The sequence below is a fragment of the Elephantulus edwardii genome, unplaced genomic scaffold, assembly GCF_000299155.1.
Source record: "Elephantulus edwardii isolate Elephantulus edwardi_28Jun2011 unplaced genomic scaffold, EleEdw1.0 scaffold00042, whole genome shotgun sequence".
Lineage (NCBI taxonomy): Eukaryota > Metazoa > Chordata > Mammalia > Macroscelidea > Macroscelididae > Elephantulus > Elephantulus edwardii.
The window spans coordinates 3,105,808-3,125,350 of record NW_006399792.1 but is presented as its reverse complement, the minus strand read 5'-3'; the positions used below and the strand labels follow the sequence as shown (position 1 = coordinate 3,125,350).

Below are 19,543 nucleotides of genomic sequence, written 5' to 3'. Positions count from 1 at the left end.
ATTTCCGTACTTGAAAACTCAACCTCCTTTGCCATTTCTGTTATCTAAATTATAGATATTTAGTAAAAATGACTTGAAAAAATTAATGATGGAATCAATTAGTAATCAGTCAATGACTAGATCTTTCCTTGACTTGGAAAATGTAAGGAGATATAAAGAATTTCCGTGTCATAGCCAAAGGAAGCCTAGCCGTAGTCCAGTTATCGTTAGTTCTATTACTCCATAAAGTTATAATTGTTGATTAATTCATTTGGATCCTTTGTCGAGTGTTCTTGAACTCAGGAAATCATTAAACATTATTCATCACTGACTTAATCATCAGTAAACTTTTCAAGCAGACAGTAATTTAATAACAGTAGATAAACGTTAGATTACCAACTGATTTGTGATTATAAAAATAGTCAAAACCTAATCAACGCCCTTCTTGTGCCCTTACAGGATGTTGGGATACTGAGAAATTACTCAGAATTGCAAAGGGAAGTAAACAAATTTCTATTTGGAAAGTGTTTTCGGCAAAGTTTTTATCCCCTTTTTCAGTTCAAAAAGTAATTATTGGAAATTTGCTGAATGAAATAGATTTTTTTAGGCTAAAGATTCAATGATAAGGATGCTTTCTGTGTTCTTAGGCCTGACGGAGTTCCTTAAGTAAGGAAAGCACACACCTGTACAAGTAAAGATAATGCATATCAGAATTCAATCAATGCTGTAACCACCATTTGTTGCACTTGAGTTTTCTACACACACTATCTCTCTGGATATATATTCCCTGGTTAAAACCTTGACTCATCTCTTCAGCACAGCAAAGTTAGAAAAAACATTGTACATTTCACAGTTTTGTTTTTCATTTATAGAGTAAAATTTAACAGCTCCTTACTTTGATCAACTGATAAAAGAAATAAGTTTAGCTATTTCTCAGGGGCATCAAATGTTTTTGTAAAGCAGTTCCAATTCCCTGTACGTCTATATTTTTGTAAAGGTTTCATATATGCACAAACTAAAGATTATTATTTTTACGTTTCTATTGTGATTTGAGTAAAAGCTAACAGTTCAAATTTTGTTCCTCATTCAACAACTTACATGAATTGTGTAACATTGATTGTAATCTCCACATTGTAAAAACACTTTTGAAAATCCCTCCCTCTATTTAAACTCACCCTTTTTCTTGGTCCCTTCCAGCCTTTAACTTTATCCCTGGGCTAATGGTGCCCTTTTGATCTCTTATGACTGATTGTGCTAGGAAGTGGGCTTCTCCCTAAAGTTAGTGATCAGCTGATAGGCTTGTCTATTGTGTGCCTGGAAGTAACTCATGGGTGTGATCTCAGTGCCAGGCTTGAAAGGTGCCTAAGGGCCATAGCTTCAGAAATTCCACAAAGTATCAGATTAGGAAGGCTGGCCTCTTTATGATCATGATGGGGACTTTCTGCTACATCTTTCTCTTATTGTATCAATGAACTTCCACTGTGACCATTTCTACATTGATCAATACTGGAGGCCAGAAAGATAATTTTCTTATTGCCTAGTATTACCAAAGGGGGAAAAAAATCTTCCCATAATATAAGACATTCTCAGCCTCTATTGTATCGCAAAATGTGCTTGGTTGGTTTTGTGCTTAAAATGTGCTTAAGTTGTTTTGAATTAAGGTGAGAATTATAGTCAAATCTATTTCATTTACTGCTGTCACTTGGAAACACTTCATAAATTATTCTCTAAAATTTTTTCAGAGCCTGTAAATCACATAGGAGAAGATTGTCCACCTTTTCTGTTTGGATCGGTCTGTGAACTCTACTCATCATTGGATCGAAAACAATATTGTAGACGATGTAACTGCACTGGGTTGGTGTGCATTATCTGAGTAATTTGTCCCGCTTTATGTGTAGAAGGAAGCTCTAACAGCTTAGTACTATGGAGTTGCATTGGCAACACAAGGGCAAGCAATTCAAGTCACCAGCTGCTCCACCAGAGAAAGATGGGCAATCTCCTCCTATGCAATTTATTGACATGAAAACTTTCTGTCGAGTCAGCTCAAAGGCATATAACAACAACATAACACACTTTATGTACTTGCTTACTGACACATATGAAAAAGATGGAAATCATATGTAATACAGAAAAGTCACAGACTAAGACTCAAGAGATTTCAATATTAGGCAAACTTGATGACTAACAAGTTAAGGTCTTCAATATTAAAGGGTAAGAAGTAGGAGCAATTTAACCTGCCTGGCGTTCATTAAACACAAATATATTTAGGATTCAAGAGGTGCTCTATGAAAGCATGTTGTTATTGTCAGGTTCTGTCAAGTCAGCTACAACTAACAGAAACGTACAGACAACTGATTGACATCTTTCCCATGAAGTTAGAAGGTTTCAAGAAACACAGTGTGATAGTTGATCACTATTGATAATTCTGCCTTTAAAATAAATACAGTCTCATACATTTCTAGAATAGTAAATAAGTCATAGACCTTCAAGAAAGAAATAAAATTATAATGGATATTACTAAAAGTAAAAATTCTACATAAAAAGTAAATAGAAAGCTCTAAGTCACAAATGGAAATATTTTGCATACTCTGATACGTTAAGACTTCTAAAACAAATTAAAGAACATACATACATATTCTCAAGATACCAAAGGCTCAGAGTAAGCAAGAAAATCCCAATTTATTAAGCAAATTCATGCTCCACTTCTTTTCTTTATCCCTTTGCTTTAAAGGAACTCGCTAAAAATTGACAGCTCATATCTGTTCACAAATGTTGAAAGGCAATTTAAAAAATAATTTTAACTTCTCTAAAGCCATTTTTAATGTTAAAAAAGTTGAAATTATGTGATTTTTTTTACTAATCATTGTGAAGCTCTGGTTGTTGCTGTTGTTGTTATGTGCCATCAACAGAAATATATGAAATATTAATTTAGTTTTTAATTTGTTTGCTGATCTTGCATTAGCACCATAGTAAATGGCTGGGATCCTGGAGGCAATGGAATGAGCTCTCAGTCCTAGAGTTTATAAGGCCCAGACATCCACACAGGAGTGAGGGCATGCTCATTTTCTACTACAGCATAATCTAAGGTGCACCTACTACATGAATTGAACATTGTTTTCTTTTTTTACCAAATGTTTTTATTAATGATTTTTAATGCAACATACATATTTTTTTACCTTTTTTATTAAATAATTTAAATGAGCATTTACAGAGATTTTGGATTTCCATTCATTCATTGCTGCACTTCTGTCCCCGCCCAGCACTCCCCCCCAACCCCAGTTCGCTCCTCTCTTTCAAAAGTAAAAGAAACACTCCCTCCCTGGTACACAATCCCCCCACACCCCTCCCGTTGCCCCAAGTACATTCCACTATGCAACCTTAATTGTGGACTCTTGTGATAACCATAATATCTTATCATACATCGCTTTTAAATTAGTCTCTCCCTCATCTGTTTCAATGCAGTATACATAATTTATCCAGTTTTTCTCAGTCTTACCCCAATCTGATATCAGTTCCATTTTACAGCATTGGCACCATGCAATATTTTTCCTTTTGCGACTGAGATATTTCACTCAGCATAATGTCCTCCAGGGTCACCCATTTTGAATAATATTGCATGAGTTCCTTGTTTTTCAATGCAACATAGTATTTCATTGTGTGAATATACCACAGCTTCTCTATCCATTCGTTTGTTGGTGGGCACCTGGGTTGTTTCCAACTCCTTGCTATTGTGAACAGAGGTGCGATAAACATGAGTGTGCATCATATATATATTTTTATAGCATATTCTTTCCATTTAATTTTTCCCCTTTCATTCATTGTTGCACATTTTCCACCCTGCCCACCACTCCCCACCAGTTTGTTTTTCTCTTTAAAGAAAAAAAATGAAAATCCTTTCATTGCTATGCAATCCTCCCCCAGTCCACAGTCCACAGTCCACTTTAATATGCATTTCTCTTCCTATAATTTTGTCATGAAAATAATCCCTAATATTCTATGAATTGAACATTTATCATTCATTCATTCAGTGAGCAAATATCTGCCTCGGACAGATCCTATCATAGACACCAATGACTAATCTTGCCTTGCGACATGTCCAAAGTACGTCAGACAAAGCAGCTTCAGCATCCTCACCTCCAAGGAGCAGCCTGGTTTCACTGTCTCTAGGGAGAAGAAATTGTTTGTTCTCTTGGCAGTGCATGGTATATTCAATATTCTTCTCCAGCATCATAGCTCAAAGGCACTGATTTTCCTTCTATCAGCCTAGTCATTGTCCAGCTCTCTGATGCACAACAAGTAATTACAAAGACTATGGCCTGGATCAGGCACATCTTAGTCTCCAGACTGACATCGTTACTCTTCAGTAGTTTAGAAAGATCTCTGACAGCAGACTCTCAGTGCTATAGGGTCACTATAAGTTTGAATTGATTCCACAAAGGGAGTAAACGGAGCTCTGGTGGTCTAGTGGTAAGACACTGTGCTGCAATCCCAAAGACACAGAGTTCTAATTGATGGATTTGGTTTAGTGTTCATGACACCAGGACTTCCTTCCCCAACAGCCTCTTCCACTCCCTGGCCTCTCCCACCACGTCCCACTCTACCACATCCACCATGCAGCCTCCATATTCCAACACACGTTCCAGTTAAGAGTGTTCCAAGCTATTGTCAGTGAGACCCTTCTACCCATGTGCATGCCAAGTACCCTCTTTTCTCCTAAAAAGTATCTTGAGATTAGAGTCAATTTCTCCTCTTATTAAACCAGAGGAAAAGTTACTCAAGAAGAAGAGGGACCAAAGTCATGAAGGAAGGGAGACCAAAAGAGCTGGATGTTTCCTCAAAAATAATAAAATCTCTCTCTTCCATGGAAGATAAGTAAGCATCAGTTACAAATCCAGTTCTAAGGAAAGATTTTAACTATCGGTATAAGTACAGGAATCCTCAAATACTCATAATCTTTAATTTGGCCTCAATGAGATCATTCTCTGAGAGAATGATGAAGATGTGTTCATTTAATAAATACTTAAACTGTGTTTCCTATAACAGCACAGGGAACTCTGGTTGTCTAGTGTTAAGGAGCTCCATTGTCAACTCAAAAGCACATGATTCAAATCCACCGGCTGGTCCATGGGAGAAAAATGGGCATCTCTTCTCACGAGATTTACTGCCTTTGGAAACCTTTTGAAGGGTCTGCTATGGGTTGGCTCCAACTTGACAGTACATAACAACTCCAACAACATATTATCACTGGTCCCAGTCCTTTTCAATATTCACTCACAATTCTCCAAACAACTCTAGGAAGTAAGAACTACTTTCCTCTTACTGAAAAGAACAAAAATAGAACAAAAAGTTGTTTTAGGTAAGCTTCCAAAGTCCCAAGTAAAATCTAACAAGTGTTACAGCTGGGATTTCTAAGCAAGGCTGTCTGATTTAGTGTTCTTGTTTAGAGAAGAAAAGTGGTCTGAAGGCCTCAAGCATCCCACCAGTTAGAGGTTCGGAAGATGGATCATTCCATCCTGCTTACTGGAGCTAATGTGTTCTTCTTCCCCATAAACATTCTGGCTATGCTTAGAGCAAGTAGACAAAACATTTTTTATTTACCTTCATATTTTCCTATAATAATATCACATTACTTCTAAAATCAGAGAAGGTTGTATTAAAAAAACAGAAGCTGAGGCACTGGCTTGGCTTTTTAAAGAATTATATAAAGGATGTATCTCATGATCTGTTTGTAACACAGCTCAGTGAAGAGATACAATGATATGAAATGTAGAACAGTTGAAATGATGACCTGTTTGCTTGGGATGCAAACAGGGTCAAGTTTTACTGTTTTTATTTATTAGACCATAATTTATCTAGATCAAAACAATTCCTGAGAGTTAAAGCAGTCACTGTAAACTATACCATGACAACAAACTTTTGTTTAAGATCAAAACAAAACAAACAGTTGCTGTCAAATCAACTCCAACTCCTTTTGTTAACTATATGTTCCAGAGTAGCTGTGCTCCATAGGATTTGCACTATCTAATTGTTTAGTCATTCTCCTGAGGGGCTTCTGGTTGGACTTGAAGCTGAAACTTTTCCATTGGCAATCATCTCTTTAACTGTCTGCACCAATCAGGCATGTCAGGCTTTCTTTAGTTAAGACTAAACTTCCCTGTAGTATGTAAAGTCATACAGAGAAGCCCATTTCATAAGAATGTTAATACAGGATACTGCACTCTTATATTTTTTGTGCACATTTCCAATGATCATTTCTACCTTTTTGTTAGTTTCTTCTATGGGTCAATATACTTTTATTGGATGCTGTTTTTTACCTTTTTAACTAACTACTGTTTAGAACTGGCTATCAGAAAAGAAAATACTGTTTGCATGTTATGATACATGTAAACAGCTCCATGATTAATGTATAGAAGATTGAAGATGTCAATAAATTTCAATTTACTGTCAAGGAATGAAACCACATATAAGCAAAAAGAGACACCAAGGACTTCTTTAAAGTGTCTTAAATTCAAAGATGCCATTATGAGGGATAAGAAGCACTTGATTCAAGCGATGTATTGGGCAATGAATATAGAAGAAAAATGGATGCTGTTGAATTGTGGTGTTGGCACATGGATGGACAAAAGAACATACAAATATGTCCTGGAAGAAGAACAACCAGAGTGCTTCTTAGACGTAAGGGTACACAGAAGCCAGACTTCACCTCCTACAATTTGGGCATGTTGTCAGGAGAGATCAGTTCCTTCGAACAGGTACTATTCTTGGTAAAGAGGAAGATCACAGAGCAAAACAAGACCCTAAAAGAGATGGATTGACACTGTGGCTGCAATAGTGTTCAAGTACAGCACTAATTGTGAAGACGACACAGGATGAGGTGGGGTTTCATTGTGCTGTGCCTAGGTCACTGAGAATCAGGGCCTGCCGGATGGCAATTTATGACTAATGAAGAAACCATGCTTTTAGAGACTCCTCAGTCCTTATGAGAAATGATAACATAAAACTTCAGTTATTTTGATGAAGCTATGCCAGTAATTTTAATATATATTTTACATATCACTTTATACATATTTTGTATATATATATATATATAAAATACATATATTTTTGTGGATATATATGGATATACATATATATCTGTATGTGTATATATATACATATCTATATATACACACACATATATCTGTATGTGTATATATATATATATATACACACACACATATATGTATATCTTGATGTGTGTGTGTGTGTATATATATATATTCCAAAAATCTTAAAGATAAATATGCATGCATATGTATATATATGTATGTGTGTATATATATGCATGTGTATATGTCAATACATATGTGCGTATGTGTGTGTGTATATACATATATATATATATATATATATGTATATACACACACACACATATATATACACACCGAAGTAGGTATTATATATGTGTGTGTGTTTTACATGTATATATGTAAAATATTAAGGATACATATAATTTTGTATATGCAAACCAAAATACATTTATATATATATACACAAAAAAATATTAAAGATAAATGACATTTACTATGAAATTACATAAAGCTCCAAGGCATCACCATTGAGTCAGAATCAGCTTGTGACCAAGCCTGCAGCTGGTTTTCAGGGCCTTTAAATTGCAGAAGAGATTGTTCCTTTTTCTCCCTCTGAGTCACTGGTGGATTCCAGCACAAATGGGTTAGCAGCACAAATACTAAACTTAATAAAATTGTTCAAGATTTACTCATTTCTATTCCAATTTAAAGGAAGTGAATAAAAAATCTTTTAAGTATTCATTTCTACAGCCTATACCAATTTGATTTAATATTAGAAATATACTAGCTTTGGCATGGAACATATGCAAGATGAAATGGAAATACAAGGGAATATATACTGTACCTTGTTTTACCTGTAAGGAACACACACCTGACAAAAGGCAATTTTCACATCCAAGGTAGGTTCACTGCAGTAGTACAATAAATGGAGGCTCATAAATACCTACAGGAATTAAAAAGGGGCATAAGTTTTCTATACCATCTGCTTATTTACTATTTAATAGTCCATATTATAATGTCAACTAGACACAAGATGTCATATACAATCTTAATTCAGCATATATATCTAGACCAATACTAGGTATTTTTTCATAAATTATAAATATGAAATTAACTAAGGTAGAATGCTCTATCTCATATGCTCAATATCATAATTATAAAGGTTATATACAAAAAGTAACATATAGCCAATAAGCTAAAGGTAAATTTACCTTATGTAACATTTTCAATTCTAAGCCACCCATTGAAAGAAAAATCTCAAACTTGTATTCAAGAGGAAATAAGTATATGTTCAAGCTTCTCTGAAGAAATTGGCAAAAAACAAGACCCTACAAATTGACAGCATACCAACTGACATATTTCAACAAACAGATGCTTCTCAGGATATGCTCACCAAGTTGTGCCAAAAAATTTGGAGGAAAACTGTTTCATTAATTGACTGGAAGAGATCCATATTTGTTCCCATTCCAAAGAAAGGTGACCCAACAGAGTGTGGAAATTATTGAATTATATCACTAATGTCACATGCAAGCAAGATGCTGCTGAAAATTATCCCAAAACCACTGCAATAGCACATAAACAGAGAATAGCCAGATGTGCAGGCTGGGTTTAGAAGAGGTTGTGGCACTAGGGATATTATAACAAATGTCAGATGGATTTTGGCAGAAAGCTGAGAGTAACAGAGGAATGTCTATCTGTGCTTCATTGACTATGCAAAGGTATTTGACTGTGTGGATCACAACAAACAATGGCTAACTCTGAGAGTAATGAGAATCCCAGAACACTTGATTGTGCTTAAGCAAAATCTATACTTGGACCAAGAGGCAGTCATTAGAATGGAACAAGGAAACACTACATGTTTCAAAATCAGGAAAGATGTACACCAGGGAAGCATCCTAGCGTCATACCTTTTCAATCTATATACAAAACAGATCATCTTGGAGGCTGAGTTCTATGAGGAAGAATGTGGCATAAGGATATGCAGGTGATGCAACTTTGCTTGCCAAAACTGAGGAGGACCTGAGGCATTTGTTGCAGAAGGTCAAGGACTGCAGCCTTCAATATGCATTAAGCTCAACATCAAGAAAACAAAAGTTCTCACCACTGAGCTGATTTGCAACATCATGATAGACTGTGAAGAGATTGAGATTGTTAAGAGCTTCAGTTTGCTTGACTTCACAATCAATACTTTTGGTACCAACAGTTAGGAAATCAAAAGATTAATTGCCTTGGGAAAATCTGCTGTCAGGGTATTCTCTAGGGTACTGAAGAGCAACAATGTCAGTCTAGAGGCTAAGGTGCACCTGACACTGGCCATGGTCTTTGCAATTGCTTGCTAAGCATCAGAAAGCTGGATAATGACTAGAGATGGTAGAAAATTGATGCCTTTGAGCTGCGGTGCTGGAGAAGCGTACTGAATATTCCATTGACTGCTAGGAGAACAAACAGGTTTTCCTGGAGAGGATGAAACCTGGCTACTTCTTAGAGGCAAGAATTTTAAAGCTCCATCTGATATACTTTGGGTAAGTTGCAAGAAGGGACCAGTCCTTAGTATGGGAAATAATGCTAGAAGGGTTGAGGGACAGTGCAAGAGAGGAAGACCCTGGATAAGAAGAATTCACTCAGTGGCTGGGGTAAAGGCAAAGGGTGTGTCAAAGACAATGAAGATAGAGCAGAGCTCAAAGGTGTTGTACATAGGGTTGTTATGAGTTGCAAGCAATTTGATGGTACATAACAAACAACTGCATCTATGTATGTACATCTGTAGTGTAGAATTAAGGAACTAGATGAATAAAGCATTAATTATGGTAGAATTTTACATTTGTTTGCTAGAAATAATTGAATTACTACTTAGAATCATCAGAGAGAAACTTTTTAAATACAGTGTTAACTGAATTTTCACTTGACAGCAGTTAATTTTGTTTGCTTTATTTTTATGGGAGGTTGGAATCACATCATTTCCCCTTGTGTTTTCTTGTACTTTTGTTTTATGGTAGGGTATTATCCTACTTTTCCAAGGCTGGAATTATTTTTTTTTCCTGAAGCATTTCTCTATTTTAGAAATGGATTCTTTGAAAAACAAAGAAAAGTTGTACTATTGTCACCCTCAAGAATAAAAAGGAGTATGAAGAAGATGCTTTAGATGAGCTGGCCTGTGTGTGGTCATTTTGAAAAGTAACAACACTGACATTCTATTAGATAATAATGGGGTAGGTATGACAGAAGAAAGGGTGGATGAAGCCCAGGATGGAAGTAAAGAAAATGAAGGTGAGTTGTCCAAAGATGTTTTGTATTTTAAATCAATCACTTCAGCAAATGTGACAGTGTTACCTATATTTGACTAGTAAAGAATTCAGAAGATTATTTCAGTCTGCACTTACGAAAGCACTCTTGGAAATTCTAAATGAATAATGGCATTTTTATGTATCCCAGGCATGCACAAGACTGCACAGAAAATTAGAATGCCAACTGAAAACCAGCAGCCTGCATCTGTATAGGAAATAAAGAATCTATTGCTGTGCACGTACAGATGGGTAAGCATGTCTTGCTGGAGCTCAGTCATTAATGGCTCAGTGACCCTGCTTATGTGCTACTTGTGTTGCAGAAATTATGACTAAATCCAGATTCAAGAAATTGAATGAGAACATACACTGCAATGACAGTTCAACAGCTGCAGACAAAGAAGAAGCTGGCTGTGACTGGCTCCACAAATTGTGAGCAATTAATAACCACCTAAAAGAAGTGAACGTGCCACTGAATGACCTGACCATTGAGGAAAGCAGGATACTAAGCAAGAGCTGTTCTTCAATAAAATAACGCATGCCAATGAGACCCAGGAAATTCAGGTATGAAGTTTTGTGCTTGGCTGACTCAAGGAATGACTCTAAGTCAGTTTGATATCTACCACTAAAAAAGAAATGGTATAGATAATGATTCATCTTTCTCCTTTAGTGATAGCATTGTACATGGAATAGATTGTTCATACAACCGTTCTCATAAACTCTTTGCCTTTGACAGTTACATGTTCTGTCCTACCACTTACTGAAAGCCTGAAGGAAAAGGGATTGTAAGCTATACCCCTACAGTCAATAGAAAGGGGAGCCCAGAAATGATGTAGAGGAAAGATAAATTAGACCAAGGAGAGTTTACATGTGTCACCAGTAAAGGGGCAAAAAAATAAACCTGTGACAGTTTTGTCAATTTACTTTAAGTCAGAGATTGTCACTTATATCCAAAGAGAGGACAAAGAAGATTCCTCCTTAGCAAGCCTTTGTCCAAGTGCAAGGACAGAATAGGACACAATTATGGGCATGTGGATTGCATCGATGAGAGGAATGAGAAGAACCTAGGAGGGAAGTGCTCTCTCAAATGGCAATATCTATTTGCATTACTGTCTTACTGACTGGTAGTGCAAAATATTTCACAGTGTAGAACTGTCAAAATGGGGGCAGATGTTAAGGCCAGCTTTCCTTCAAGCACATTCTCTTTACTGCAATGCAATTTATGGTGGTCCAGAAATAAAATATAGAAGAAGAACTTCTTTCCTGGAAAGAGCAAACCAAGGGTAAGTGCATTTCCAAATGAAGATAGGTCCAAGAGGTTGGAGAGCTTTTACCTGTCAGGAGCTTTAGAAGGCACTGCAGAAAATATAGCCCTAGAGAGAAGGAAACTTGAATAAAAACTGTGTGGTCATTGGCAGGTACAACCAGGTGACGATTTTATTGTTTAAAACGGCTTTACTAGCTACTGACTTTGACTTTCACCATATAAGTATGTGTGAACTTGAAATAGAATGTGCATAAAGTACACATTATGGAATTGGTCAGTTGTAGGGTTTTTGCTTGTTTGTTTTCTCATCCCATAAATTTAAACTGAGCAGGTTTATCAGCAAAAATGGGAATCTCACTACCAGCAAGGTGGAAGAGGCAGACAATATGCCACGCATTGTTCAGGGCCAGAGGTTCCCGCACTAGCCAGACACGGAGCTCCCCTCACCTGAGAGAACCAGCAGCCCAAAGCATAGAACAGGAGACTCACATGAGACAGAGTTGACTTGGGACTGCTGCCTCTGGAGCCAGCGCCAGGGGCCTTTGCCCAAGATGCTGGAAGATGAAGAAAGGCACCGTAAATGCCATGATTAAGAGAACATTGTAACATTGACCTAAGCAGCGAGGCTGAAGGTCAAAAGGTCTCTGAGTTGCTTGAGAAGCACCTGAGGAAGTGTATCCTGCTTGCAACCTGAATTGTAACTCATTACCTTCCCTAATAAACCCTATAACTGTAAGCACGGCTCTGTGAAATCTGTGTAGCCATAGCAAAGGATTTCAAATTCTATAGTAGAGCAGTAAGATTTGTGTCAGAATTAATAGAAGTAGGTATGAGAGCATGGAGGCCATGTCTGACCTTATGGGAGTTAGTTTTGTACTGTAAATGTTGCCGATGGGACTGTTCCCTTTCGTGAAGAGGTCAGAAGCTGCCTGCACATGCGTCCCTTACTCTTTGTACAAGTACCTTTATATGTTGCTTAATATTTTTTAAAAGTGTCTGTGACTCGACGGCACTTAACAACAATAACATCAACAGAGAGAGAGAGAGATCAGCTGGCCCAGTGAAGAGAAAACGATGTGAACAAGACAAAGGTGGGTGACTTTTAGTTCGCGGCCCTCTGGCCAGTCTTTCATTGTTTTTGTTCAGACATTCCTCTAGGTCATATAGCCCTGGTGTACCAAGTTGCCGTCCCGCGGTCACTTGTGGTTGCTGTGAGGCTGAACACTGTGACACGGATGTGTCAAATGCGTTAATGGTTGGCCACCCAATGAGGACAGAGAGTGGGGTGGAGCTCCCCGATTAAACAAGCGTGGAAGGAGGAGTGGCATCCACTTCCATAATAGCTTGCCTCTGGAAACCCTATGAACCTGGAGAGAGGATGAAAGGCACCCAAGTGTAGAGGACTCTCCTTCATAGGGTCGCTATGAGTCGCCTGCGACTCAACGGCACTTAAAAATAACAACAACTCAAAACAAACTTTCTACAACAATATTCTTTTTCCATGTCTCATCAAACAATCCAGTCATAAGTCCAGTATGACATATGTGCCCTATGTAATATTTATCAAACTCCGTTTTACCTAACAGAAAAGTTAATATATTCAGTGGGTCAGCACATACTCCGCAATTGGTAAAAAAATATTCTGTCAGCAAAGACTTCACAAGAAAGTTTGCTGCTTTCTGTGTGTTTTAAATATTTTCCAGTTTGAATTTTTTACAGAATGGACACAGCCCATGTAATGACAATAGTGCTAAATTGGAGCTAGCTTATTTAGAAAAAAAGAAATCTAAAAAGTTACTGAAAGTTATTTAAATATACATTGCTGTTATTGTTGTGTACTGTCACATCGGAAGTGACCCATAGCTGACCCTACAGTGGGTTTTCAGAGGTAGTAAACCTCATAGGAGGAGTTTGTCCATCTTTCTCCCAATGCATCTTTTTAAATGTATAACTGAGGTGTCAAAAATACAGCAAGAAAAATTCTAAGAAACTGGAAGCACTATGAAAGGACCCACACAGAGAGGTAAATGAGCGCTATGGGGCCATATTCTGCTGCCTGGTGGCTAGAGATTTCCTTTTAAAAGGCAGCATGTGGAGTACAAGAAACAAAGCTTAAATCCTACCTATGGTGAGAAGTCACATTGGAGATGCCTGCATAGAGATTACTATAGAAAGCTTTACAAAAATTTTAAGAAAGAGGAAAATAGAAGAAAGATCTCAATTGCAGGGGCGGGGAAAGTGTTTTCAATTGAAATCTGTTCTTGGATTGGTTTTGTTTTTTGGGTTTGTTTTTTTTTTTCAATCTAAGGGAGAATTTAAAGATATAAATACATAAGGCATTCCTGACAAATAGCACAGGAGGAGTTAATCTGAGATGATTTCTACGAAAGGTCCAGGTGTACTATAAAAGGTAAAGACATGTGGGAGTAATGAAGAGCTGAACATTCAGCTAATTGAATCCAATACAGCAGCTACTCAGTTATGGGCACATTATTCTTTTACTTTCTTCTTGTTCATCTTGTTCCTTTGTACTTTCTAGACTCACTTCCCATATACATTCTCTGCTACCAAGTCCTTGTGTCAGTGTGTAATTAGGGAGGAGCACAAATTAAGAAAAGCAGCTTCAATGTGGTAGTTGTTATGCCAAGTCAGAACCAACACCTAGCTGATCGTCCAGTGGGTTTTCATAGGTTGTAAATCTATCACACAACAGGAGACATCTCATTTTTCTCTCAGGAAGCAGCTGGTGGACTTGAACTAGGTACCTTGAGGTTGGCAGCACAGCATCTTACTACTAACTGTTTATTAGTGTACCCAACGTTTTTACAGAGTGTACACATTTTTTGTTTGTTTGCTTGCTTCAGATAACATCCCTGCATTTTCATATATGCACTATACATATTTTTTCTTCATGTAGCTGGCTTCAATATTTTTTTATCTTTAAGTACAAGAGATCTAATGTTAAATCTTTATCTAGGTGCCTAGTGATGCTGAGACTTCATTCTCAGCTGCTGATCCACACTAGCCTACTGTCTTCAGTAGTCTGAACTTGATAAAAAACTCAATCAGGATTCATTGATAATTTTTGGTGATTTGAATTCAAAATTTAAAAACAAGAAGATAAATCAGCAGCTGGAAAACATGGCCATACTGATAGAAATGACACTAGAAACTGCATGACAGAAATGCTATTAGCAAGGACCAGCATCTGGAGAAGGATGTCATGCATGGTAGAGAGAGGGTCGGTGAAAAAAAGATACACTGAAACCATAGCTGTGACAGTAACTCAAGTATAACAAAGCTTCTGAGAGTGAGAAAGAGCTGGGCAGCATTTCTCATGATATATCTGAGGTTGCTGTGCCTCAGAACCAACTTAATTGGCATAAAGCAGGAAGACAGAAGTACCCAGGAGTTTGAGGCTACCATGAAATGACTGAATTAACACACTCTGGAACTTTTCTATTTTTAAACATTTTGTTATGAGAAAATAAATATCACACAGTGAAAATTTAAAAGAAAGAAAATCAGATAATTTAAAGAAATACAGGTTACACTTCAAATTTTAATGTACATAAATGTACTATTTTATTTCCATTAAAATCCTCATTTTTGCCTTATAGTATTATTATCATTTTAGAAAATTTACTTTTGTTGAAGCACAATTAGCACTGGGCAAAAGGAACATTTCTTAAGGACAGAGTTTGATAACTTTTTGCAAATGGTTATGTCAATGTAACTGACTTTCCCACAAAGTTGAAACTCAAACATATTGCCAAACAAGTGAGAACAGATGCATAGCTGACTCTTTCTTTGGTGTTTTTTTCTGGGGGGGAAGGCTGTGAATGGCAAAGGCGGAAACTGCCCATCCTTCTCCTGTGGACTCACTGGTGGATTTGAATCACCAGAGAGGCTTTAGATTATCAGTGTAGCTCCTTACGTACTCTGCCACTAGAATTTCTTAATAAGATAAAGACTATTCCTCATAGCAACTCCAGGGAACTGTGGTAGCTTAGTGGTAAAGAATTTCACTGTTAATCCAAGGGTACAAGGTTCAAATCCATCAGCTTTTCAGTGGAAGAATGCAGGGCAATCTCCTCACAATTTACTGCCTCGAAAAATCCACTGGAGTGTCTGTCAGCTATGAATTGGTTCCAACTAGCCAGTATTTAACAACCGTAAACTCATTTTTGTTTGCAAGTTTTTGTTTTGTTTTGTTTCCTAGCCAATACCCTTTACTTTCTAAGCAAATACTATTTAAATTATCTTCCTTTTTAAATTATAGATTAGTTTGTCCTATAACCTATACAAAATAATATTAACTTTGTATTGTTTTGTGGGGTATCTGTCTATTATTTTGTATTGCTTTTGCCTTTGTTAGGTGCTATGAATTTAGAACCAACTGATAACATTGCTCACCCTCCAGTGGATTTTCATAGGTAGTAAATCACGTAGGAGGAGATTGCCCATCTTCTTGCGTGAAGCAACTGGTGGATTCAAACCATGTACCTTTGGGTTGGCAAAGCAACTCCTTACCACTAAGTCAACAGAACTCCCTAAAAATCGTTTAAGAAACCTATAACAGTAGATTTCTATTCTTCTCCCCAATCCTTGGAGGTATTTATTGCCATATACTTATAGAGTATAATTCTATGTTTTTTTATCTTTAATTTTTAAAATTCTTATTTCCAGTATTTAAAATATGTTGTCTCACTGTTTTCTAGCATGCATTAGAGAAATTATTTCTTATTTAATCTTGACTATTTCCTTCAGTCTTTCTATAGCACTTTTTTCATACTTCTACTACTTACATCATGTGATACAGTAACTGTTTGCTTATCTGTCTATTTACTACTGCATTATGCAGATGACACAATCTAGTTTGCTGAAACTTAAGAGACCTGAAATACTTGCTTGCAGAAAGTCAAGGACTATAGTCCTCTATATGGATTGAAGTTCAACATCAAGAAAACAAAGATTCTCACCAATAGACTAATTGACAGCACCATGATAGATGGAGAAGAGACTGAGGTTGTTAATAATTACAACTTGCTTGGATCCACAATCAACACACTTGGCACCAGCAGTCAGAAAAATCATAATCTGCTGTCAGGGACCTCTCCAGAGTACTAAGAAGCAATGATGTCAATCTAGAGACTAAGGTGGGCCTGATCCAGGCCACAGTGTCTGCAATTACTTTGCTATGCATAGAGAGCTGGACAGTGACTAAGGGTGATAGATGAAAAATTAATGTCTTTGAGATGTGGTGCTAGAGAAGAGTTTTGAACATACCAAAAACTTCCAAGAAAACAAATACGTCTGTCTTGGAGAGGGTGAAACCAAATTTCTCCTTGAAGGCTAGAATTCTGAAGCTCCATCTCACATACTTTGGGCATATGACCAGGAGGGATCTGTCCTTGGAGAAGGACATCATGCTCAGAAAAGTGGAAGGACAGCAGAAGAGAGGAAGACCTGGGATGAGCTGGATTGTTGCAGTAATTGGGGCAATGGGAATTGGTGTGTTGAAATTAGTGAGACTGGCTCAGGACGGGGTAGGGCAATTTGACAGCACATAATAACAACAACATTGCATTATGACTTCCTTAAGGAAAGTGATTGTTTTATTCATGTTCATAACCTCAGAAAATAGCACTATTCTTGGTATCAATAGATGTTTATTAAACAATTATAAAACACTCCAACTCATCACCATCTGTTATTATTGCTTATTGTTATTATTGTTATATACTGTTAGAATTTACTCACAACGAAGGAAATTGCCCATCTTTCTCCCACAGAGAGTTGATTCAAACCATCTGTTTTGGGGTTATTAGCATGATTTTTTACCACTAGACCACCTGAACTTCCTTTGTCCTGTGTTTTTGTTGTTGTTGTGTGTTGTTGAATTTAAACAGACCCACAGCTGACCTTCCAGCATGTCTTCAGTGTCAGTAAATCACACTGGAAAAGATTTTGCATTTTTCTCCCATGGAGTAGCCAATGGATTTGAACTTTATAACTTTGCTTTGGCAGCACAATTATTTACCACATTACCACTAAATCACCCAATGTAGTTAGAGCTAACCCTCCAGTGGAATTATGGAGGCTATAAATTTCGCAAGAATAGATTTCTCACCTATCTTCTGTGGAGCTGCTGATGAATTGAGACTTCCAGAAATGTGTGATCCTTGGGTTAACAGCACACAAGTTCCTACATTCTATGCCAGAAGATAGCAGGATCAAATTGGGGTTGGGGGGCCTTGGGGAGGGCTGGAGGGGCAGCATCCTTTCATCTCTGCCATGAATCTAATATTATCATCTCTTTCCTGTGGATTCTCAATAAAGTTGATGCTAACATATGAGGCTTCTCCCATAGAGAAAGTGCAAAAAGTTCATCATTGATGACTTCAGAAATTATGCCCAGCAGTGATGTTTTAGTTTTATACTACTGCACTGGATAACAACATCAAACTTGTCACCTGACACAAACAATATGTTTTAGTTTTTAATGAGTGCATCATTTCTGATGCAAAGCAACCATTCTGACCTTCCCTAGTTTGCATTATAAAGACACCAAATATAGCACCACAGCTGAGTAAATATCTAAGCACTGGAGAATCATCATATTCCACAAAGGGACAATGAAAGAAAAGGCATGTTTACTATGATAATCCCAGTGAATTAGATAAAACTTGTCTGGTAATGATGTTTTTCTGACAGTAGGAGCAGAGAATATTTGGTATTTTACATACAAACAACATAAATGGCCATGTGATTATCTCCGTATTATACTAAAGTAGAATTAATAATGATATCTTTGTGCAATATAGGCCCCATGAGTATCTGGAAGGAAGAGATAATAATTTTGGAAGTTTAGCGTTTTCAATTACTGGATATTCTTCTGGGAACAGCCCCATCCCATATGTGCCTTTCTTGCTATATGCTGTAGTGAGTGTCTTCATATTATATGCTAGAGGAGTTAATGGCTATCCTTATCAAGAAGAGGCCAAGTTGCATGAATGAGATAAGCATAAAGATCTATTATGTTGGATTGGTGAGCAGCAGCTGATATAAAATAATGCAAATATTATATGTTTCACCAGATTATATTAATGCTTAAGTTATTTCGTATGTGAAATGTGCCAACTATGTCACAAGAAATTTCCCATGAGGAAAATCAAATTGTTCTGGGAAGCCCCAGGCTTCCATGGTTTGCCACAGAGAAGCAATATATGCAAGAGAAAACCAAATAAGCAAAAGAGCTGTTGATTAGTGAGTGAGTGTGTGTGTGTGAGTGTGTATTTACTAGTTGTTGTTATGTGCTGTTGAGTCTGAACTGACTTATAACTGTGAATTTTCAGAGGCAGTAAACTGTACAAACTGCACAGGACGAGAGCCCTTCTTCCTCCCACAGAGCACCTGGTGGATTTGACCCTCATGCCTTTGGACTGGCAGTGTAACTCCTTACCACTAGGCCATCCAAATTTCCTGATACATCGAAACAAGAAAATCATAATCTAGAAAAAGTTTTGCATTTATTTACATGGCACCTTTATTATAAAATTACTCTTAACAGCATACAAGTATATGTATGACAAAAGAATACAAAAGTGGTTTAATTTTAAAAACTCTCTGTCTTTTCTGTGTCCACGGGATTCACATACTCTATAGAAAGCTGTGCTGCTAACGCAAAGATGGCACACCTCTCTGGTGATTGAAATCTACCAGTGACTCTTCAGGAGAAAGATGGAAAATCTCCTCGTAGGTGATTTATATTCCTCCAAAATTTCAGTGGAGTGTTAACTGGACAGCAATGAGAAGGGCATACAAAAGATAAGTAATAGTAAGTATACTTAGAAGCTAGCAATACTTTTAGTGCTTATAACAAACTATGGCTGACTCTGAGAAGAATGGGAATCCCAGAACACTTGATCGTTCTAATGCGAAAC

The 19,543-nt window shown here is 37.1% G+C and overlaps 1 protein-coding gene across 4 annotated transcripts in view; it reads right to left on the bottom strand.

Moving 5' to 3' along the window:
• Window positions 1-19,543, bottom strand: part of MAPK10 (mitogen-activated protein kinase 10) — a 487,811-nt gene that overhangs the window by 221,501 nt on the left and 246,767 nt on the right. For 2 of the 4 annotated variants that reach the window (XM_006885244.1, XM_006885247.1), the window contains one exon: window positions 7,921-7,992. In XM_006885244.1, coding sequence (XP_006885306.1) covers window positions 7,921-7,986 — 66 coding nt within the window. In that variant the 5' untranslated portion in view covers window positions 7,987-7,992. Of the gene's footprint in view, window positions 1-7,893; window positions 7,993-19,543 lie in introns of those variants that run through there. The other 2 variants (XM_006885246.1, XM_006885245.1) reach the window with 2 other exon arrangements.